The sequence below is a fragment of the Aulonocara stuartgranti genome, assembly GCF_965226115.1.
Source record: "Aulonocara stuartgranti genome assembly, chromosome: 10".
NCBI lineage: Eukaryota > Metazoa > Chordata > Actinopteri > Cichliformes > Cichlidae > Aulonocara > Aulonocara stuartgranti.
The window spans coordinates 9,309,784-9,331,603 of NC_138946.1; the positions used below are offsets into that span (position 1 = coordinate 9,309,784).

At 37.4% G+C, this 21,820-nt stretch overlaps 2 protein-coding genes across 3 annotated transcripts; one reads left to right on the forward strand and one right to left on the reverse strand.

The window, feature by feature from the left end:
* Positions 1-3,650: 3,650 nt before the first annotated feature.
* On the reverse strand, positions 3,651-11,508 carry mks1 (MKS transition zone complex subunit 1). Of its 2 annotated transcripts, none has more exons than XM_082548460.1 (18): positions 11,200-11,508; positions 10,831-10,952; positions 9,981-10,033; positions 9,684-9,851; positions 8,488-8,582; positions 8,137-8,265; positions 7,681-7,785; positions 7,420-7,528; positions 7,264-7,320; positions 7,152-7,194; positions 6,993-7,055; positions 6,768-6,838; positions 6,606-6,675; positions 6,411-6,518; positions 5,871-6,004; positions 5,213-5,295; positions 4,396-4,493; positions 3,651-4,070 (listed from the first exon to the last, which is right to left on the reverse strand). In XM_082548460.1, the coding sequence occupies exons 1-18, from the start codon at positions 11,274-11,276 to the stop codon at positions 3,967-3,969; spliced, it is 1,689 nt and encodes a 562-aa protein (XP_082404586.1). In that variant the 5' UTR covers positions 11,277-11,508; the 3' UTR covers positions 3,651-3,966. The 2 variants fall into 2 exon arrangements, with proteins under 2 accessions (XP_082404586.1, XP_082404585.1); XM_082548459.1 differs by having other exon boundaries at positions 8,488-8,585.
* Positions 11,509-12,395: 887 nt separating this feature from the next.
* Positions 12,396-21,820, forward strand: zw10 (zw10 kinetochore protein). Its single transcript, XM_082548623.1, has 16 exons — positions 12,396-12,631; positions 13,522-13,656; positions 13,778-13,876; positions 14,643-14,720; positions 15,908-16,067; positions 16,292-16,444; positions 16,723-16,920; positions 17,096-17,232; positions 17,326-17,508; positions 17,821-18,044; positions 18,300-18,371; positions 18,467-18,636; positions 18,894-19,024; positions 19,758-19,889; positions 20,074-20,276; positions 21,592-21,820. Exons 1-16 carry the CDS (start codon positions 12,527-12,529, stop codon positions 21,710-21,712), a joined length of 2,301 nt encoding a protein of 766 aa, XP_082404749.1. The 5' UTR covers positions 12,396-12,526; the 3' UTR covers positions 21,713-21,820.

The following is a 21,820-nucleotide window of genomic DNA, read 5'->3' on the forward strand; positions in this document are numbered from 1 at the left end:
AGGACCTTTGAGCTCAACGGTAATTAATTAGCAGTGGAAATAATTTCTGGTAGCATCACAGAAATGTAGCAGTGACAATAATATTGTATGCTGTAATCGTACTGGACAATTAGTGATACAAAACAACTGTTTTACCCTGTGAATAAAAGTATATGTTTTTGTCAATGTACCATAATAACAGAAGCGAAACACAATATTCTGTCAGGACAATTCACTATTTATGCACAATAAACAAAGGAGCATAGCGCGACAATTTCTGTTCAGCGCCAGACTTGCTTGTAACCTATATCACCAATTATGTTAAGAAAAATGACGCATTAACTACAACAGCAGACTGACCTTTGTGGAAATGCTTGGAGCAGACTAACCTGTGAGCTGGAGGGTTCTGGGACGTTATAATTGGTCTTTGAATGGCTGCAATCCAGTCGCATCTTTGTTACTTCGGAAACATGGCTGAACAATTTCTCTTCAACGACGTAATCCGATAACAACCGATCTCTTTACCCGTCGGCTTCCCGTGGCTGTCATGCGACCAGCTATTGCAGTTAATAACACAACAGCTTCTTGACATTTTTGTGTTTCTTTTTATCGCTGTGTGACTGGTTTCAATTGAAAGCCTGCGTGCGCTAGTACCGCTTGCCACGAGTTCCCAGAATCCTTTGCGGTTCTACCCGTGAATGACGTCACATTTTCAATCTCTATATAATATGCATGTTAAATTTTATATTTGGGGTAAAATATCAAGTCTTTTCAAGTAAACCGGTTCAAGTCCAATTCAAGTCCCAAGTCATTGGTGTAAAAGTCCAAGTCAAGTCACAAGTCTTAGAACATTATTTCAAGTCAAGTCTAAAGTCATAAAATTAATGACTCGAGTCTGACTCGAGTCCAAGTCATGTGACTCGAGTCCACACCTCTGTTTATTAGTAATATAAACATACAAACAAAATGCACCATATATTACAGATTCAGAGAATAAACATTTCTTACATATTAGCAACTTTCATATATAGTGAAAATAAAATATAAAGATGGGGTCACATAAATTAACAGATTATTAACTCACTAAATCAAAATCTTCTACAAAGGAAACAAAAAAAGCAGCCTTTTTCTTTTTAACTAAAGTCAAAGATTTAACCAACAGGTTTAGGTCGTTTTTCCAGTGAGCCAGTGTTGGTTTAATCTTAAAAAAGCGACATTTATGTATAAAATACTTACACAAGATTAATAACACATTAACACCATAATTAGCTTTCTTTTCTTTCAAAAACACTCCAAACATTATCATATTTAAGGTAAATGGGGTAATTTGAATCCCACTGGAATAAAGCCAGGTATGAAAATCCAACCAAAATATTTGTATAAAATTGCACAAAAAGAATAGATGGTCCAAATCCTCCTCTTCTGTTTCACAAAATACACAATTACCCGTTTCTATTTTGAATCTATCACTAAGGAGTCTATTTGTCGGGTAAATTTTATTCAAGATTTTAAATTGGACTTCTTTCCCTTTAGGAGGGATAGGGAAGGTGATATAATCAGTTCTTATTTTTTCAATTTCTTCCCTTTGGAAATCTTTTAATATGTAATTACGTCTAAGTAAATTTGGAGAATAAAGACTCCTTAATGAAGATCTAAGAAACTTATTGTTGCATTTAACATCACAAAATCGAATACCATCTATATATAATTGCCTTAACTTGGGGGAGATGTCAGAATATATTATATCATTTACAACTATGTTTTTAAGTGACAATGGAATGGATTTTATAACCCGATTAAATTTACTTTTAGAACATTGGATATTAAACTTTTGGCAAAAATCTTGATGTCCTAGAACATGTCCTTCCTCATCTACAAAATGGGCAATTGCCCAAACACCTTTTGATAACCAATCTTGAATAAAAATAGATTTTCTGTTCATCAGTATATATCTATTGTTCCAAATTGGGCTATTATGTGGAGTGAAATTATGTTTAAATAACATTTTCCAATAAAGAAGGACCTGTTTATGGAATTCAGAGAGTTTAGCAGGTAGCTTAGTAATTTCAAAGTCACACTTTAGGAGAAAGTCGATACCCCCTAGTGTGTTAAAGACCTTACTTGGTATAAAAAACCAAATGGAGTGTGGATTATTTAGGAAGGATTTTAACCATTTAAGTTTCAAAACACCATTCATTATGTCAAAATCAATTGCGTTTCCACCGCCTTCAATGTATGGTTTAACCAAATCATCTTTAGATATATAATGGCACTTATTTCTCCAAATAAAATTAAAATTCAAGCTATTAATTGTTTTAATAACTTTATTCGATATTGATAGAGAGTAAGCTGGATATATAAATCTAGATAAACTATCCATTTTGGTTAATAATATTCTTCCAAAAATTGTGATGTCTCTTTGTAACCACTTATTTAGGATTGTCTTACATTTGTCAACATTATCTAAAATATTTACTTTTTCTAAGACTTTGTGATATGGCGGCAGCTAGTTAGTTTTAATATTACTCTTATTATTCTTTCTGGGTCACAAAATAAATGTTTAACATATTTTCAGGCGAGAATGTAGCTGTGTAAACCTCAAATATCTGCTCAGTTTATTAAGACCCCACATACTTTCAAAAGCGCTCCGACGTTTTCGGAGACGTTTGTTACCCACTAGCTCATAGCTAGCTGGGGGCTAGGCTCACTAGAGCCGTGAGAACACCGGACTCCCGGCAAATATGCTACTCAGGTTAAACATATATAAGTCACTTAGATAACTTAAAAATGTTATTGTTTGGCTTTTTTTTTTAGTATTTTATTTGTACCTGAGTGAATCGGTTTGGCTGAGATTAAAGTTATAGTTTTTACACAGCTGAATAAACCTCAAGCAGACAGCTGATTATCAGAAGTGTGAGATGCTCCAGAATTTACTCCGGTTTCCTGTTATAGTTTAGATAGCAAGGGAGTTTATTAAACTTCACCGAAACAATCTGCAAATTTCATTAAAATTTAATAAACTATCATTTTGTCTTTATTTTTAGTTAGCACAGACCTTAAACACTTAAAGCTGTAAGCTAATGATAGTTATATAAGAGCAGATGCTGCTGGTGCAATAAGCTGTACGTTTTACTTCAATGGATTTGATTAGTCGACTAATCGCAAAAATAATCGGTGACTAGTCGACTATCAAAATAATCGTTTGTGGCAGCCCTAATTCCACTATCTCAAGCGCAGGTGTCGAACTCCAGGCCTCGAGGGCTGCTGTCCTGCTTGTTTCCAACCCCTGATCTAAAGCTTACAGATAACTAAGGTTGAGTAATGGAAGCGTGAAATCCTATTGAATTTAAGTCATCTATTAAGATGCTGAACTGCATTAAGCAAAACCTGTGCTTCAGTGGAAGAAGCAAACAATCTAGACTGTGTGAACAGCTTTAAACTACTGTATGAATGCCCCTAAATATCATATACCAAATATAAAATATAGTGCACGAAGAAAAAAGATTTAGATGTTTTTTTTAAGTATTTAAAGATAATTGTAATAGTTGATATAAAATGTTTATATTACAACAAATATGGCAACTACATTGAGATTTGAAGTAACCGACAGAAAATATAAAACCAAACTTTCAAAACATTACTTTATATTCACAAGTTTTTAAAAGCCTCAGTTAACGCCAACAATCGGACCCTTTATTGAAATCAAATATAAACAGTGACTTTAAAAAAAAAAAAAAAAAAAATGCATTACCAGGTACAACCATACACAGCAGGTATAATGGCTCTGCTCTCTATTAACTACCAGCTTCACTCATATTGTAACTTTATTAGTACACCATCCACTATGTTAGCCATAAATACAAAGATTAAAACATTCAGACATGGTTTTCCTCTTTGTGAGAAAAACGCACTTATATCACAGCCAGTGATAATCTATAATCTAAACTTCCAAAAATAACAGTAACAGCCCTACTCCATTTTTCAGACTTAAGCAGAGGATTCGATTTGTAGCTGGGAAGCGCTGCTGATCAGGTCTTGTGGAAGACTTTTTCGGGCTTCTTGCATCTTTTTCCTGGCCCTCTGAAAGGCCTCTGCAAAAGGAAGAAAGTACCAGTCGAATACTACACACATACAGAGAAGGCTTACATAGCAATTTATAACGAATACAAACAGAAATAACAAAGAAAAAAAAAGGTTAACTGTTTTCTTGATTTTACATATAACTGGTCTGAAATAATACGCTACATTTTGTAGCTCAGAAAACAAACCAAGCTATAACCAATCCATCCATATCTCACATATGTCAGGCTGAAGCGCTGAAAGAAACTTGTATCTCAGCGAGTTGATCTCCCACAGGGTTTAGCTTTCAAACTAATAGCCTAAGCTCAGTGGGTCCTGAAAATCCAGACTTCTTACCCAGGATGGTGCAAACAGCTCCTTGCTGACTAAATCCTCCCAGCTGGTCAAAAACTCTCTGTCTCCTCTTCTTCAACATGGCGGTATCAACAAAGGCCCTGCACATGAAATTAAAATATTTCATGTTATCACTGATGATCATCTGAATGCATACAAACAGAGGTTTATATTTTCAACACCTGCACTAACATAAAAATAAAATTACAGTGTATTTTGGGACTGTGAAATAGGAGACAGTTGTGAAGTTGTAGATTTGCTGCTGTGTTGAAACGAATAAAGTCTAGCCACTGAAGAAATGTGATAATCTATAACAATGCAGATAATGTAGAGCATACCAACCATATAAGTAGTACATGTATTTCTATTAAATGTTAGGTACAATACTTAACAAGTTTATTAGACTACTTGTCATAAAAACAAGAAAACAAATATTTTAGAAATCAGTCAAACACTTGTTTAAAACTAAAAATCAAATTCCTTTTTATTAGACTGGAATTCGTGTTTTCATTTCATTCATTAATAATAATAATAATAATAATAATAATAATAATAATAATAATAATAATAATAATAATAATAATAATAATAATAAATAATACTAACAACAATAATAGTGTTCTTTACTATTTTCAATTTCAATTAAATAGCTCACGTAAATTGGTGGTTAACCATTACAAAACATTAGAAAAGATCTTGGTAATTACCAATACTGTTCATTTAGGGCAGCTGTGGCATAAACCTTACATTGGGTGGTGGTGTAATAAATTTTTTAGGCACTCTATGCATGGCTACTTTTTTGAAGCCAGGCTTTACTTACCTGGCTTGCTGAATACAGTTGAGATTAAAAGTGACACTTCCTGTGGTTTCAGTGCAGAAGCCAAAGCGACTGAGCCTCTCCCCCTGCAGCCACACACAGACATACAGACATATTAAAAAATAAAATAAAACAAAAATGATCATATTTAACATAACATAAAACATGTATATAAAACTAGAAGGTTAAAGAATGCCTTCATAATTGTACCAGGAGTTAAATTTATCCACTGCATTTGTAAGGTCTCATGTATGCACACATTGCTGTAACCAGAACTTATGTTAAGCTGTTGTACGGTACATTTAAATGTTTAACAGATTGTAGTTTAACAAATAAGTCATTCCCTGTTTAATTAAGTAATGCAGTAAGCCTACTGGGTTTATTAATTGTATTATGTAAATAATTTAATTATTAAATCAAGAATTAGAATATGATTTGAATAGGCAAACATCCTAATTAAAGTTTAAGTATTTTCTTTATAATCCAGTGTGGCATTTTAAGCAGCTGTTAAGTTCTGCAATCTTTTATTCATAAAAACAAATAAAAAAAAATAAAAATCTTTAAATCTAATCCTCTTTAAGCAAAACAGAAAAAACATACACTTAAATTATGTGTAAACATTTGTCAGATCCATATAGCCTCTGCAGAGTTTTGACCCCACCTTGAATGTCCCTGGTATTCTGACGTAGCTGTGGTCCTCAAGCTCTGGAGAACCTCCAATAAAGAAGCGCCTGAGTGCAGAAACCGTCCCCATCTGAAGGGGTCTCCATGTGTGACATGTCATCGTGTGTTTACCTGGCGTGCACACACATAAATGCAGACAAAACATGTAATGCAGGACAATAAAAAGTTGTGATTTTTATAACTAATCAAAACATTTTTATCTGAAATAAAAATTTTAAAATGCAAAATTTTAATAATTGGAAAAATATATTTTCTAAATGTTAACTTAAGCTCCAACATTTGGCTGATTAAATTTGATGAACAGGACATCTTAACCAAAGATTATTCATTTTAGTCATTTCTAAGCAAAAATGCTACATACATAGGGCATGCTTATTTATAATATAGGGTAAATTAACTGAACTGGGTTTGGGACTTCCGTTTATTCTGAATGTGTAATCTTAGAATATGAGAAATTATCAATATATATTTTTTCCCCTAATTTCAATCCATCAGTTTTCCAGTACACATAGCATACCAGGCATAGCAGGAAACAGCAGATAGCCATAGCCTTCAGTTCGATAACGCTGCCAGGAGTCCAGTGAAAGAACCTTGAAGTAGAGCACTGGCCACTGTGGGACTGAGTCTGAAATTAGAAACAAGAAACTTGTGTCAGTTTAACCTTTTAAAACAGTGAATCACCTAAAGACAATTATCTGTTACTGATACTAACGGTCACTCTCTTTTTCGGTCATGTAGAAAGCCTCGAAGTGGAAGGGGTAGCTAAAGAAAGCTACGTTTTCCTGTTAGCCGAAAGAACATACAGAGTTTAACATATCTCATCAAACAGCCATGCTGTCAATATATTGAACAAATAGTTCTTTTCAATACACACCTTCCCTAATGTTTTAGTCCGACAGGTCTGGGTAACCCCTGACATAGACTGGAATGGCCGGCTGGACCAATCTTAAATAATAATAATAATAATAATAATAATAATAATAATAATAATAATAATAATAATAATAATAATATAGGCTGAATTGGCAAATTAAATGCAATGAATTCATTATAAAGTGCACAGTGCATCTGCATACTGGAAGTATCACATGTGACTCACTGTTGGGCAGTTCCATAAAGAAGTGGATGTACAAGTTATCATATTCAAAGCCTTGAGCTGAGACTGGGCAGAGAGAAGAACAAAAAAAGGACATTTGAATGATGAAGTCTGTTAGTTTCCTAAAGTATCTGTAAAAATGGGCACAGTATTTCTACTCACCTATCTCTCCATTCGTCATGTAACGCAGAATACCTAGAGGAGGCTACAGGAATAAAATCTTGTAAGAACAAAGACAATTTGTGACTATATCCTTTGACCTTAGGTGTCTTACCATTTCAAAGTCCTGTCCCACGAGGCTATTTAAGTACTCCTTGTGCCTTATGTACAGCTACAAAGAGAGAAAGGTTGATGTATTTGTGTGATTAGACCTGTTATTTGACTATACTTTTTCTGAAGCCTGAAAAAATAAGCATGAAGATGAACTCACATCTTTGTACATGTTCTGCTCCCTGACCTTGTCCTCAGGTTTCATACATGCCGATACATTCTCAACAGTGAGACGCCAGACTTCTCTCCTCTCCCCCTCTGTTACAATCCTGCACAACAATACAAACATCACACCAGCTTTGCATTTAATTCATCACCTTCTGACATGATCTTTTGCTGTCTTTTCAGTTAGTATCAAACATAATAATAATTTATCAGTGAGAACTTGAGCTACGCATCTCCACTGATGCTGAAGACTTGCCTGTAGGGCTCTTTGCCTTTGTTAAAATCAGGTTTTACAATCACTGTTCCACAGCCATCGGTTTTTATAGTTGCCAGCAAACATTCATTTTCTTTCTGGCCCAGCCTGAGGAAACAAAAAACACAAACAGAAAAATCACATAAGAAACACTGAATAAATCAACCCTAGTAATAGGAGAACAAGAAGAAAAATGCCTGATAGACTGAAAGTTTTCCTAACTCCTTCACTTTGTGCTGCAAGACAAGCTGCCCCTCGAAAAGCTAAAACAAGCAGGGCCTACACTGCATACTAATGGATACTAATGGTAATGGATTTCTCTGATCTGAGAGACAGCAAAGTCACCAACACAGAGTACAGACTACATGTTCTAAGAAAGTGAAGCCTAATAAATGAAGACTAACTTTTTCTGCATTTTTTATGAGAGATCAAAAGTGTGAACAAAGCCGACTCCCTTACCTTCCACTGGCGCCCAGGTCCCCCATGATGTGCATGGTCTGCATGACATTATTGACCACATGCCTGTTCCTCACAAACTCCTCTGTTGGCTCCCAGTTGATGATTTTTGACTTTGGGACACTGGAATCCCTGCAAAGCATGCCAGCCAATAATATAGCATTACTTTTTACATGTTTATACCTAGAGTTAGGATTATATCCTATTTTTATGTCTTGACTTTCATTAGGAAAAGAATCATTAGGTGGATTATAATGGATTTAGACAGGAAGATGAATAGAAAATAATACACAGAATGTAATGAGGAAAGACAATGTAGGTTTTTAATCAATCTGAAAACATAGTTTCACCCACATGGTGCGTCTTTCTTGACGTCTGTGTCTCACACTGGCCATCCTCTCAGCCAGGAAGGTTGGGTTGGATTTGGTGGTAAATATGTCAGTAGCATGCTGCTGCGAGGGCCACAAGGTCACAAGAAACACACAAACACAGTTAGAGAAGCTGGAACTGCACAGTTTGGGGTCTTAGATTTATTTTGCACAAATAAATAAAAATTAGAAATCTGCAAAGCTGGTTGCTTTTGGAGAGAAAAGTCTAGACCATGTGTAGCAAATAAGTTGTCAAACTATCAGAGTTATCAAAAAAAAAAAACTGTCAGGGAAAGTACTGTGAGCAGAGCCATCACAGACAGCATGCTTACTTTCTCCATCCTGACAGGTACGGTAAAACAGTCAGGACAAACAGCAGCTTGAAAAGTATTATGGAGAGCCTTCAAGAACACTGGTTGCAGTTTGCCCTCCATATCATCACAATATGCCACCAGAATCATGAGGAAGGCTGCCAGCATCATCATCACTAACCTCTCCCACCCTCAACATCACCTGTTCAGTAAGTATGAGCAATTATGCACCATTATGCACTGAAACTATATGGAAGTATCATTCATTTGCACTATGAACTGCATTATGAACTGCATGATGTACTCTATACGTCCTTGTACTAAAAATACACCTTAAAGATAGGTACACCTGCACTTTGGATACACTGCACTACATTTTTATATTTAATGTGTTGCATGTTCCCTGCAAATTTGAAATTATGGCCATTATTGGGCACAAAAAGTTCAACAACAATCATGATAGGGCCTAATGCGGCCACTAAATGAGTGGTTAAAAGGATTGCTTTTGAACTTTGCTGGCAGGCATGTCTTATGAGACATGATAATCCACAAAACTTTACTTGATAGATCTGTGTAAGGTTTTTAAGGATAGCCAGACTGCACTATGCCACAAATACCAAGCACAACACACAGAGGACTGCAAAAAGCCTTTACAGTAAACACGTCCATTTGGTCACATGATAAAGGGATACACTCATAGGTGATAAATACTGTAACTGCTTCTAAACCTACAACATGTTTTTGGTCCCAATCTAGCCTTTAGTGTGTCCCATTTAAATATATTTATAAAAAAAAAACATTACTTTTGGAATACCTCTGCAAATATGCTTGTCGTGTTGGACAAATACAGTGAGAATACAGTGCAACCTACCAGCTGATGTACTGGAAGGCAGCTGGTGTAGCGGTCATGATCGGTGTATGTGAAAATTCTGCGATTGCGTCGACCCTTGCCCCTGTTGAGGGCTTTGACTTCTGTGTGGTACTGACGGTCCAGAGGGGTCTGACATGCTGCTTCGTTCTGGAACAGCTCCATTTCATACTGGAATTACAGACAGTCACAGAAATGTAAAGTAATAATGTCCAGTGTCCAGTTTTAAATAGTAAACATTTCAATTGTTTTCAATATAATTTGCAGTGAGAGTAGGATGTTAAATATTCAAAATTCTACCTGACTGAAGAATTTCTCCTGCCAGCCAACCACTAGCTCCTCTTCATTATCACCTGATGTCAGAGTAGCATAAATGCCAAGATATTAAAATAAGCCTCAAAGGAAAGAGCCATCCTAATATGGGCAAATACAAGTGCCACGCCCCAGTTCAGAACACCATTAATAAATAATTAATTATAATAGAGGCTTTAATGAAGAAATTGTATCAATTATGTCAATTTTTCAGGTGCTGCAGCCTGAGGTTGCTTCCAGACAACTTATGTTAATAATACATGCAGAATGTGAATTAAGTTATGGTTGGAATACTATTCAGTTATACTTTTTTGCAGGTACAGCCAGTTTCTGAGGAAAAATAAGAGAACTTTGTTCTCAGAATTTAAGAACAAGAGGACAGGAAAGAGAAAATGAGGAAAGATGACTGATCATTTTCAACACCAAGGACTGTTCAGCAAGTGACATTGAAACACAGAAAGAATGATAATAATGTTGTGTTGTTATTTATGGGCTAAGCTTGAAGGCTTAACGGGGTAGTTGGAAGTATTGTAGGACAGCTTGGACTGGTGCAGAAAAGGCTGTAGTATTAAAGTTTACTCAGGGCGACTAACTGCCAATTTAAATGTAGCACTCTTTTTTATTTCATGCAAAGTCCACCTTTATACCAGCTTTAAACTGGCTAGAGGTTTGAGCTATGTAGCCATAATAACTCATGCAACATCCTCAGTAAACTTCAAGGCCTGCAAATTATCACAGCTTGAACATAAATTTTAAAACCAAGCTGGAAAGCCGGAAATCAAACGTCGACTCAACACTAACCAAGCAAAAAATAAGTAGTTTCTCAATGTAATTTTACCTGTCTGGCCTTGTGATGACAGTGTTTCCAGTTCAATTGCTCCTCTGTCTTGCCGGGACAGAAACTGCTGCTGGAGATGCTGTGTGAGAGCTGATGTGGAGGTCACTCTCTCTATGCGCACCCTAAAGGATGTGAACAAATGGAAATAAAGCGTGGAAACAATGTGTCTTGGCGTTAACACATATGTTTGTAGACGTAGATTTCTAATCTTCACATTCTTTCCTTAAAACAGTGAAAGTAGTGGAATAGTTTGGTGAAAAAAACAGCTCAAAAATGTCTCATCTCGGTCTCAGTAATACTCATTTTCTTTATGAGTTGTCCTTCGATACTCGTATAAAATACGATCTAATACAACCATAGGCTACTTACTTTATTTTCAAGTTTTTGATAGCATCCCGGGACCGATAGACAGCTTCTCCGGTGTCTGTGTTCCAGCAATCTGTCATGACTATTTAGCGGTGAGATGTTAGCTCCTCACGTAGCACTTTTTATTAGCTGCAGTTAGCACACACATACGCCTTTGTGCAGATACTTTCATTTCGTAAAGAAAGACATTAGTCAAAGGTGTAAATGTAAGCAGTAAAAAAATGTATATATGTGTATAAAAATATAAATCGAAACACTTGTGGACAAAGCGAGGCAAATTGGTAGTTGTCGTTGCCATAGAGATAAACGATGTTCTTCTTCTTCTAGTTTTTTGCGGTTTGAACACCAGATTACAGCAGCATTATCGCCACCCATTGACCAAAGCTCCAAAGCGTTGAGTCTGGTCATCTGGACGGTTTTTTTTTTTGTTTGTTTGTTTTTTAATAGACTTTATTGACAAAACACAAAGTAAATATATAAATGAACAAAACATAATGTCAGGGGGTTTAGTGTAAAAACAAATAGATGCAGTCAAGAAACAAAATCACATAATATTTAACAAGAAGCATTAGTTTATGGTTTTAAAAGCTTTTATATTTTGGGAAAGTTGTATAGTTTTAACATATAGTTTGGTTTTATTTAAAAAGCATTGAAAGTATGGTTTTGCGTTAGAAAATTTGGATTTATGTATATGAAATTTAACCATTAAGATAAGTAAGTTAATCAAATAAAATTTGCAGGGTAATTAAAGAAACAAAACAATTGTTGATCTGGACGTAGCGTTTACAATAGGAGAAACGTTTCGTCACTCATCCAAGTGACTTTTTCAGTCTCACCTGACTGCAGGATCCCCCAACTTTATAAACAGTACATTTGCACAAAAACTGAAACCAGCTCATTGACCAAAGGTAAATGAAAAAGAAAACAAGACATGGATAAAATAAAGTTAAAATCGAGTCAAAATTTCCACATATAAACCAGACAATTTGAGCTTCAGACAGTATTTTTGTGTGTATTTTATATATATTTTAAACAATTAAAATTGTTTAAAACCGTTTAAAAAGTTTAATAAAATTAAAAATTATGAAAGGCTAACAAGATTTTTTTATGACTGTCTTTTTGCGTCAGCTTCTTCTCTTTTTTTTCCAAAATATTTACATCTACCCTGCGGGAACACCTGGGGGCGGTAGTGGTTTGATCTCGCAGCAGTTTGCAGGCGTAATCAAAGACGACAATGAGGACCAATCAGAGCGGTCGGCGGGTCCTGAGCTGCTGCTGTTGTGCTGACCTGTCACAGTTTTGCTAGGACAATATAACGTTACTAAAAAGCATGGCGTCGTTTGTGACTGAAGTTCTAGCCAGCTCTGGCAAACTGGAGAAGGAGGATCTGTCTGGCAAAATAAGCAAGATGTCGCGAAAAGTGGAGGACACAAAGGTAACCACCGACTAGCGTCATAGCATCAGCTAACGTCGCGCTACGCAAAGTTTGAACCAACTCTTAGCTGTTTGCGGGTTTACGGTTAGGTCCCCGTCATTGCTTTAACTTTACTACCTGAAGTTACACTCAGCTGCATGTAGAAATTAACCAGAAAATCTGATAATACATGCAGACTGTCAGTAAAGCTCAAAGCGAGTTAACTTCGTTTGTTTAGCAAGATTTGGACTAAGCTATCTGTGGTACAGACTCAGTACTGACACCTAGGTTACGTGGCTTGTAAATATTACTGTACAACGGGAGGAGGTGTGTAAGCTTAAGAAATAAGTTATGCTTTCTCTAGATTTAGAGACGACTTTTGGTCTGATGCAGATCTTATAATGAATGATGTGAGTTGCCGTGCCGTGGTTAAACAGGCTTAATGTTTCTGGCTGGGCATCGTAGGTGATACAAACACCAGGTGACTAGTTATCGCCAGCTGATCTTTTTTTTTTATTTTTTTTTAGGTCTAATATCTTTACTTATAGTAATAAATAGGCTGTAGTTAACAGGATTTCAGGACACCTGTTAAAGTTTTAGCCAGCTCTGACAGCCTTCTTCCACGTTTGTCTGCCGCATTAAATTAATTTAACTGCTCTTATTTGGGTTTTGCATGATTTCCACCATAGTGTATTTATATCAACTGTTGTGTGTTTTGATAGGAGTTACACTACACACTAAGCCTTAGGCTTATTTTCAACAACACACAAATAATTGTAATCGTTAAGAAACTTCAAAAATGTGCTATCTGAGCTTATTCAGCAGGTTATAGATGAGTAAAAGTTAAATGGTTGTCTCATAAAGACAAACGAGTCTTTTATTTCATATTAATAATTATGTCTTTTCTCCAGGAAGAGGTGTGCGACATGATAAATAAGCGATACAACGATTTCCTGCCCAGTCTCCAGTCATCAGAGGAGCTGATGTTACAGGTTGATGCAGTCTCCAAAGAAATGGACACTCTAAAAAACTGCATTGAGAATGAAGTATGTATGAAATTGTTTAAAGTGAAAGTTGAACCAGGTCTCATTCTGTTTCATGAAGTAGGTTTTTCTTGTGGTATAACTTAGTAGCATGCTTTTAAAGTATTTGTTGATGTGGACGTAGGTGCAGAACGTCCATGTAGCCGTGGCTGAATATACAAAGCTGAAGCAACAGCTGGAGAAAAATACCGTCATCATAACAATGCTTGGACACCTAAAAGAGGTACACTATTCTTGAGTTTTTATATTAAAGTCAAATAATTGCATGGATGCTTCCAACCAGTCCTTTCTCCAAACAGCTCCCATAATAAAGGTCTCTATTGCTCTAGGATACTTTACTACTGTTCTTGTTTTGTTTTGTTTTTTTGTTTTTTTTAAATATAAAGGGAAAAGCACACCAACTGTTTCAAAATGCAGAAGTTCATATTCTTACTAGTTTTAGCATCACTTAAATGTAATAGGACCCCTTGGCATGGAACAATCCTGCATGACGAGCTGAGACTTGCAAAATCAATTTTTCCTCATGAAACTTCAGAAAACACATTTTTAATTATTTGCTTTGATGTGATAGCGTCTCTTCTTCTCTCGTTTGTGTTCTTTTCGTGATCCTTTAATCATCTCTTATCGGTTTTTAATTGCATGTATGTTCGTTTTTAATTCTCTTGTATGTTTTGTGTTTATATTTTTTGAGAATTTGTGTGTTCTGTTTTTCTATGTAGTGTTTTTGTTTTTAATGTATTTTCATATAACAACAACAACAACAATAATGATAAAAATAATAACAATGAGTTATGATTGTAAATTATCCTGAAAAATAGGGTGAACTGGCCAGCTTCTCTGTCACTTGACAAAGTGTTTTATTAGCAAAGATCCTGTTTTTTTTGTGCGTGTGTGTGGTTTTTGTTTGTTTGTTTGTTTGTTTGTTTGTTTGTTTGTTTTTAAGGCGGTATAGATGTTTCTGTGACTGATGTATCTGCCGTGTGACTCAGTTTCACAGTGCAATGGAAGAATTCAACAAGGCTTTACTGGAGAAGAAGTATGTGGATGCTGCCAACCGGCTGGAAAGAGTAAGAGCTGCTTCATTCATGTCCACACAGCCTTAGGTTACTTTAAACAATACTCAGCGCTAAACCAGCATTTATCTGCCTCAGAAATTTCTTTTTAAGGTGACTGCACACATGAGCCCCAGGTTAGGTGGTAAAGCAGGTTAGAGGTTCAGTCGCGGACTCCTCTGGTTCGCATGCCAAAGTGTCCTTGAGCGAGATCCCAAACCTTGAGTTGTGAATAACATCCATTGGAGTTTGAATGTGCGTGTGAATGTTAGAAAGTGCTTAAGCATAGATAAATGTGAGCTTCTGAGACTTTTTGAGTGCTCAACTTACTAGAAAGGCAATCATTAACCATCAGTCCAGTACTATTTAATTTATTCTACTTACTGTTAAGGTAATAAGTCTGTGTTACCTTACTTAACAAGTTCTTTCATTTCCTTTCATTTTGATAAACAGAAATTTGTTTTAATGTTTCACAAACAAGTTAAAATATTTAGTGATACAAAATGTGGAGGTGAAAAAAGCAGAGGGTGACTGAAAACTGGTGTAATGACTTGATCATATTTGCCTGCTTCCTCAGAAAGTTCACTTACAATATATCTGAAATAAATGTGATTATAATAAAAGCTGTTCCAAAAAAGAACAAAGCACTGCCAGTCAGTGTTGTATGCTGTTTGTAGTTAATTCAAACAGAGGTAGCTATGTTTGGCCTTTTCACTCAATGGCATTTTTGTGACATATCTAATCCAATGTGCAATTCACCCCAGTGAGCCTATACAGTGGCTTTAAGCTAAGTGAAGTACAGCTGAAAAACAAAAGGCATGACTGTGTCAGTAAAGATGAGGCAGAACAAATACAATCACACAAATACCATGATAAAATGGGCCATTGTTAAAAGATTTTTTTTAGTTCCTTTGGGGTCTGTGTGTGTGTCAGTTACTGTGACCAGATACGCTGCACTAACAATGCTGTTCAGTTATACAAAAAGAGAACCCCAGACAACTGTGTTAAATAGACTGAAAAAGATGGCTGGAATGCCTCCTGCGTACATGTGACTCTTTTAAATGAAGAAGAGGGGAACTGTTTCCCTAAAGTGACCTGGTTACTGTTCCACAGTTGTTGTCCTGTTGCCTGTGTAAGATGCTTTCTCTCGGTAGCTGAGTGGACATAAACAGACTACTTCATGGGTCATATTTTTATTGAAGGCAAGGAAAAGTGTGGGATCACTGAAGCGCTGGAAGACTTCTGAGCTGCCGCTCCTCAGTGCTCTCAGCTCTGAGTTGACAGTGCAGAGAGAGAACCTCATTTACCACCTGGGAGATGAATGGAAGCGCCTCGTCATCTGGAAGTTACCATCCACAAAGGGTAAGACATCCTGAAAGAACAGGGTACCACTCTTTGTGTGAGCTCTTTTCCACATTTCATGTGCTAAATAAACAAGCCAAGCTCTATTGCTAACTAGCTCTCACCTTTTTCCAGGTGAGAACGTTATCCACGATTGTGCCCAACAGGCTTGAACACATTAGTTAGATTTTATAAGATAATCTTAAAGTATACTTGAGCTGTAGCTTTTGGGTGTGTGTTCCCAGAGCCTGCAGGGGAGATGTCTTTCTTGAAGGTGGAGCTGAAACTGAGCAGTGCTTGCAGTAAGGATGGCGAACTGAAACCACCTACACTACTGAGCTCTGTCCTGCAAGCTCTGGCCATCCAGGGAGACCTTCAGCACAAGATCAAACTCTTCAGTAAGAAGAAGCAGCACCGCCATAAAGCAGCAGTACTTTTGTGTTCTTTTAAAATGTGTATAATACCTTGTATGTACTTTATTTCATTTAAAATATTTATGATAAATGTGTGACTGTTCTATACCATATTTGTGGTACAGCGCTGCAATTTTTATAACATAATTTTCTTTGTTAAAGATGTTTCTCAAGTGAGTCAGCCAGGTTAATCTATTTAGCTCTGAAGCACAATGTACCTGAGGTCAGAACCCCGCTCACTTATGCTTTCTGTTGATATTCAGGTCAGGTGCTTTTGAAGAACATGTTGAAGCCGTTGGTGATGTACGCGTCTCTGTCTGTGAGAGTGACTGAGCAGCAGGGTGAGGGAACCACGCTGGCCCTGCAGTGTTTGGAGGAGAGCGACGAGGAGCGATGCGCACCTTCAAAGGTCTACAACAAGCTGCTGCTGGTGCTCAAGACGCTTCATTCACACCTCCTAGGTACAGTATGGCTGCACGTACTGGTTGTAAAATACATACTGGGTTTTACATCTTTTGGGGTCATTACATAGAAAGCAATGACAGACTGAATATGAGGAGAAATTATCCATGCTAACCTGAAATATTGCATCTGAGTCTTGTTGAAGAGGCAAGTCACTTGTTTATTATTTTCCAGACGTGTCGATTGGTGATAAAAAGTTGTCCGCTATCTTGGGGGAGCTGATTTGGGAGGAAATGTCCCACACCATCATACATGAGTGCTTGGTGCACTCCATCCCCACCAACAGCAGCCAGCTGGAGAAATACAACACTGTATGGACCTAACAGCTCTTTGTCTAGTATAATAATATTATAATACACGCAACTACATTTTTACTATGTATTTGTTCTCTTTTTGTGTTGAAGGTGATAAAGGAAACAGAGGAGTTCGAGAAGTCTCTAAAGGAGATGGAGTATCTGCAGGGTGATTCCACAGACCTGCTCAAATATGCCAGAGATGTTAACTGTCATTTTGCCAGCAAGAAGTGCAAGGACGTCATTGTAGCAGCCCGTAAACTCATGACCTCAAAGATGCATAACACAGTCAAAGTATGTGAGGCTGAGTGTCTGAGTGTTCTCTTATCATAATGTGAAAAACATTCCACAGAATGTCAAAAAATGAATTATGTTGTATTTTTAGCTAATATTGTGAAGTTTTCCTTATCCTTTTAAGATCTTTGTGTAAAAATCATTAAATGGTTTTCATCAGGCCACCTCCTAAATATGCTACAAAAACTGTTGTGTGAAGATGTATTTAAATAACTATTCCACTGGAGTTGTACAAAATTACATGCATGTGTGATTACGCTTGTAATTACCCCTGCTGCAAATTATTTCCTTCTTACAAACTTTATGTAATAGATCACACCAGACTCAAAACTTCGCCTCCCCAAGCTGCCAGCTCCAAGTTCAGAGAGCAAGGTCAAGCCAGAGAGCTTAAAGGAGGAGGTGACAATGGAGAACTCAAAGCAGCTGTCTGCGTGGAGTCTGAGGCTGCCAGCCTGTCGCATCAGTGAGTCAGTGCAGCAGCTGATGGAGCTGGCACTCGACACTCTGTGTGAAGCTGTTGGGAGCTCAACACAAAGGTCTGTTACAGTTCTGAGAGAGCTCACTGTGTTTTGTGTTGATGTATGCTTGAGTCCTGATAATAATCCTTCTGTGCTTTTCTAAAATGAGAAATCTAATACTGTCCCTTAGCTGTTGCAGTTTCAAAGTGATTTCAATACCTCTGTCCAAAATAGGTCAAAATATCCTTTTATTTATATATAGACTTTACACTGCACGGGGAAGGTTGATTCTTTACGCACTCAATTTGAAAACTGTTCTGTTCTTCTTTGCAGTGCTTTGCAGCTCTTCTTCACTGTGAGAAACATTTTCCAGCTGTTCTACGATGTTGTGCCAACGTACCACAAGTAAGGCTGTTTCCATCACATAACATGTGACGGACAAAAGCAGTACATGTATTGCGAAAATGTAAATGAGTAACTGTTGTTTCTCTGTTACTCAGGGAAAACCTGCTCAAATTTCCTCACCTAGCTGCCATCCAGCACAACAACTGCATGTACCTGGCCCATCATCTACTCACCCTGGGTCACCATTTCAGAAACCACCTGCCGCAGCCTCTCAGCGAGGGCGTCGCAACTTTTGTTGACATGGTGCCAGGATTCAGGAAACTGGGTAAGCATTCTGTCATGAATTGTCGTACTATGAACTGCCCTCTGTTGTTGCCAGATGCAAATTATTAATGATTCAGATACTCAAGATTTGATTTCAAGTTTCTGTCACGCTGGACCAAAGAGAGAAAGGGGCTTTATGGCAAAATCGGGGCAAAAGTTTCCTACCAAGGACCAACATTCAATCTACAGTTTGCTTTGAAATATGAGCACACTTATCTCTCCAAAAACATTTATCCCTTTTTGTTCTTTTTCTTGCAGGTGCCCAATGCTTCTTAGCCCAGCTGAATGTTCAGAGAGCTGAACTGCTGGAGCGACTTTCCACTGCTCACAATTTCTGCAACCTGGATGATGAAGATAACTACACTGCAGCTAGCAAAGCAGTACGGCAGGTGAGTGGGGAGAAATGCTCATTATAGAAAAAGAGTTTGGGCACCAAGCTGATGTGGTGGTTAGCACTGTTGTTAGAAGAAGGTTTGAATAGAAGTATATCATGATCAGGCCTCTTTTCCACTTGTTCTTACTCGACTAAACTCGGTTTTGTAGTTTAAGAACTATAATTGAGTATAACCTCAGTGTAGCTGGGGTCATTAGAGCAAGGAGGCCCGTGACATTATTTGTATGTGACACAAATGCAACACAACAATGGAGGACACTGAGGAATGTCTGCTGCTGGGTCTTTGGCTTAAGGAAAAAGAGAGCCATTCGGCTCGACTCTTGGGTGCTTGGAACCCTGGCCGAGTGGTACTAAAAAGTACCTGGTGCCAGGTAGTACCAACTGATAGAAAACACTAAGAGTCGAGTTGAGCCAGATAGGTGCTAGTGGAAAAGAGGCGTATGAGGTTAAGTTACACCTTCCAATAAGGCTTTTCAAAGACTGTGGTAAATGGGGGTGTCTAAATGGGGGGATCAATTCCATCAGAGCCACACGAGGGGCAGCTGAAATGCTTTCTTAATTGATATCCTTATTAAATAGTTAATGAGTATAATGTAAATATCCATTCAAAGTCCTTTGAGTGGTCAGTAAGACTAGGAAAGCACTACATACATGTTAGTCCATTTTCACCCTTTAGGCTGTGCAGTGCTTTTTACTCATGCTCCACTCATCTTTTTGTTTGATTGCAGGTTATTCATCAGTTGAAGCAGTTGGGTACAGTCTGGCAGGATGTCCTTCCGGTCAGCATCTATTGTAAAGCCATGGGCAACCTCCTCAACACAGCCATCACAGAAGTTACTGCCAAAGTCATGATGCTAGAGGTTTGCGTTACTGAAATTAAAGTTGACGAATCAAGCAAATAAACATTTGTCATAATAAAGCCCTAATAAGATGTTGTCTTTGGTTGATGAAATATGAAATTCAGGTTCTAATACTAGGATGCTGTGTTACATGCTCGGAGTTGACATATTTAATCTTTAATAAGGATTGTATTTGTCACTATAGGACATTTCCTCTGAGGATGGGAACCATCTCCAGACTTTGTGCCAAACTATAATTGATGAAGGCCCGCTGGTCTTTATCCCTCTGGCTGAGGAAAAGAAGAATAAGAAATATCAGGAGGAAGTGCCCCTCTATGTGAAGAAGTGGGGCACCTTCAAGGAGCTCGTCATCGTGCTGCAGGCCAATCTGCAGGAGATTGTTGACAGGTAAGAAAGAAACTTCACAACACAGAAAATAACATAAAGGTGTGGTGTAACAGTGGCTTGTCATTACTTTTAATCCATTCAGCCTTTAAATTAATGGCTTGTTTGTAAGTGTGACGGTGTTATATTTTTATAGCTATAAAAGAAAAGTTAGTATGTAGGAATTTACAGTGATATTTCTCCATTGATAAATTTTTATAAGTCTGCTTTTACATGCATGCATATTTATTTATTTATGTATTTATTTATCCAGTACCTGTCATGGGGGGAGGAAAATAATCCACAGAGTGCTTTGCATTAAAAACTGGCATTAAAAAAAAAAAAAAAAGCACAGAAGATAAAAACATAGGCTACGTTTACACTGCAGGTCTTAATGCTCAATTCCGATTTTTTGATCAAATCCGATTTTTTTGTCTGCTCGTTCACACTACAAATAAAATGCGACAGCAAACGCGCTCTAGTGTGAACGCTCAAAGCGGCCCGCATGCGCAAAAGAAGATGTCCCACACAACGCGCTCTGTTTAGACCAGAGCAAACAGTATTGTTTGACTGATGGCCCTTAATATAAAGACTTTATGTTTCCCAATTTTTTGCTTTAAGCTATTTTGTTATTTACATAATAATGTAGATAACCTAATAATTATCGTTATTGCTGTTTTAGAGGAGCGGTGCTTCAAAGGATAGTTGCAGATTTTTGTCAGAATCTGCAGATTATGCAGTACAAATAAAATGGTCACGTTTCTCCAACGTTGTCTTCCCAGCAGTTTCACCTGATAGCCAGGAAGCGTTCGCGATGTCTTATCGGGCGCTTCTCCGGCGCTGATAATTGGCGTCTGTCTTGTGTCAGTGACGTAAAAGACGGATTTAATGCGCCTTCACCGTTCAAACAGCAGTCGCTTTCTGAAACATCGGATATGTATCTGATTCAGTACCACATACGAAAGTGACCCAGATCGGATTTGAAAATATCGGATTTGTGCTGTTCACACTGTCATACCATGATCGGATATGGGTCACATAGGGTCAAAAAAGTCGGATTTGATGCGCTTTCGCCTGCAGTGTGAACATAGCCATAATATGTATAACAGCATACATAAAACATCATACTGCCTAAAACTAGTTAAACCAGTCTGAATAAATGAGTCTTCAGCTGCTTCTTAAAGCTGGAGGGGGCCACAGTTCTAAAGGATTTATCCCCCCTGGTCTTAAAATGACTTTGTGGGACCATTAATAGTCTTTGACTGGAAGATCTAAGTATCTTACTATATCTCTTTTCTTTTGTGTGGCTGTCTGACTTGTCTCTGATTCGTCTCCATAGGTGGGCTGACAGTAAAGGTCCGCTGGCTTTGGAGTTCTCGAGTTCGGAGGTGAAGAATCTGGTCCGAGCTTTGTTTCAGAATACGGAGAGGAGAGCTGCAGCTTTGGCCAAAATCAAATAGATTCTTGGAAAGAGAAAAAATCCCAACAAGATACTACAGCACTTTTCCACTGTGGAAATAAGGACTCTTTGCCTTTATTCATTTCTATTTTCTGTTATTTGCATAAAA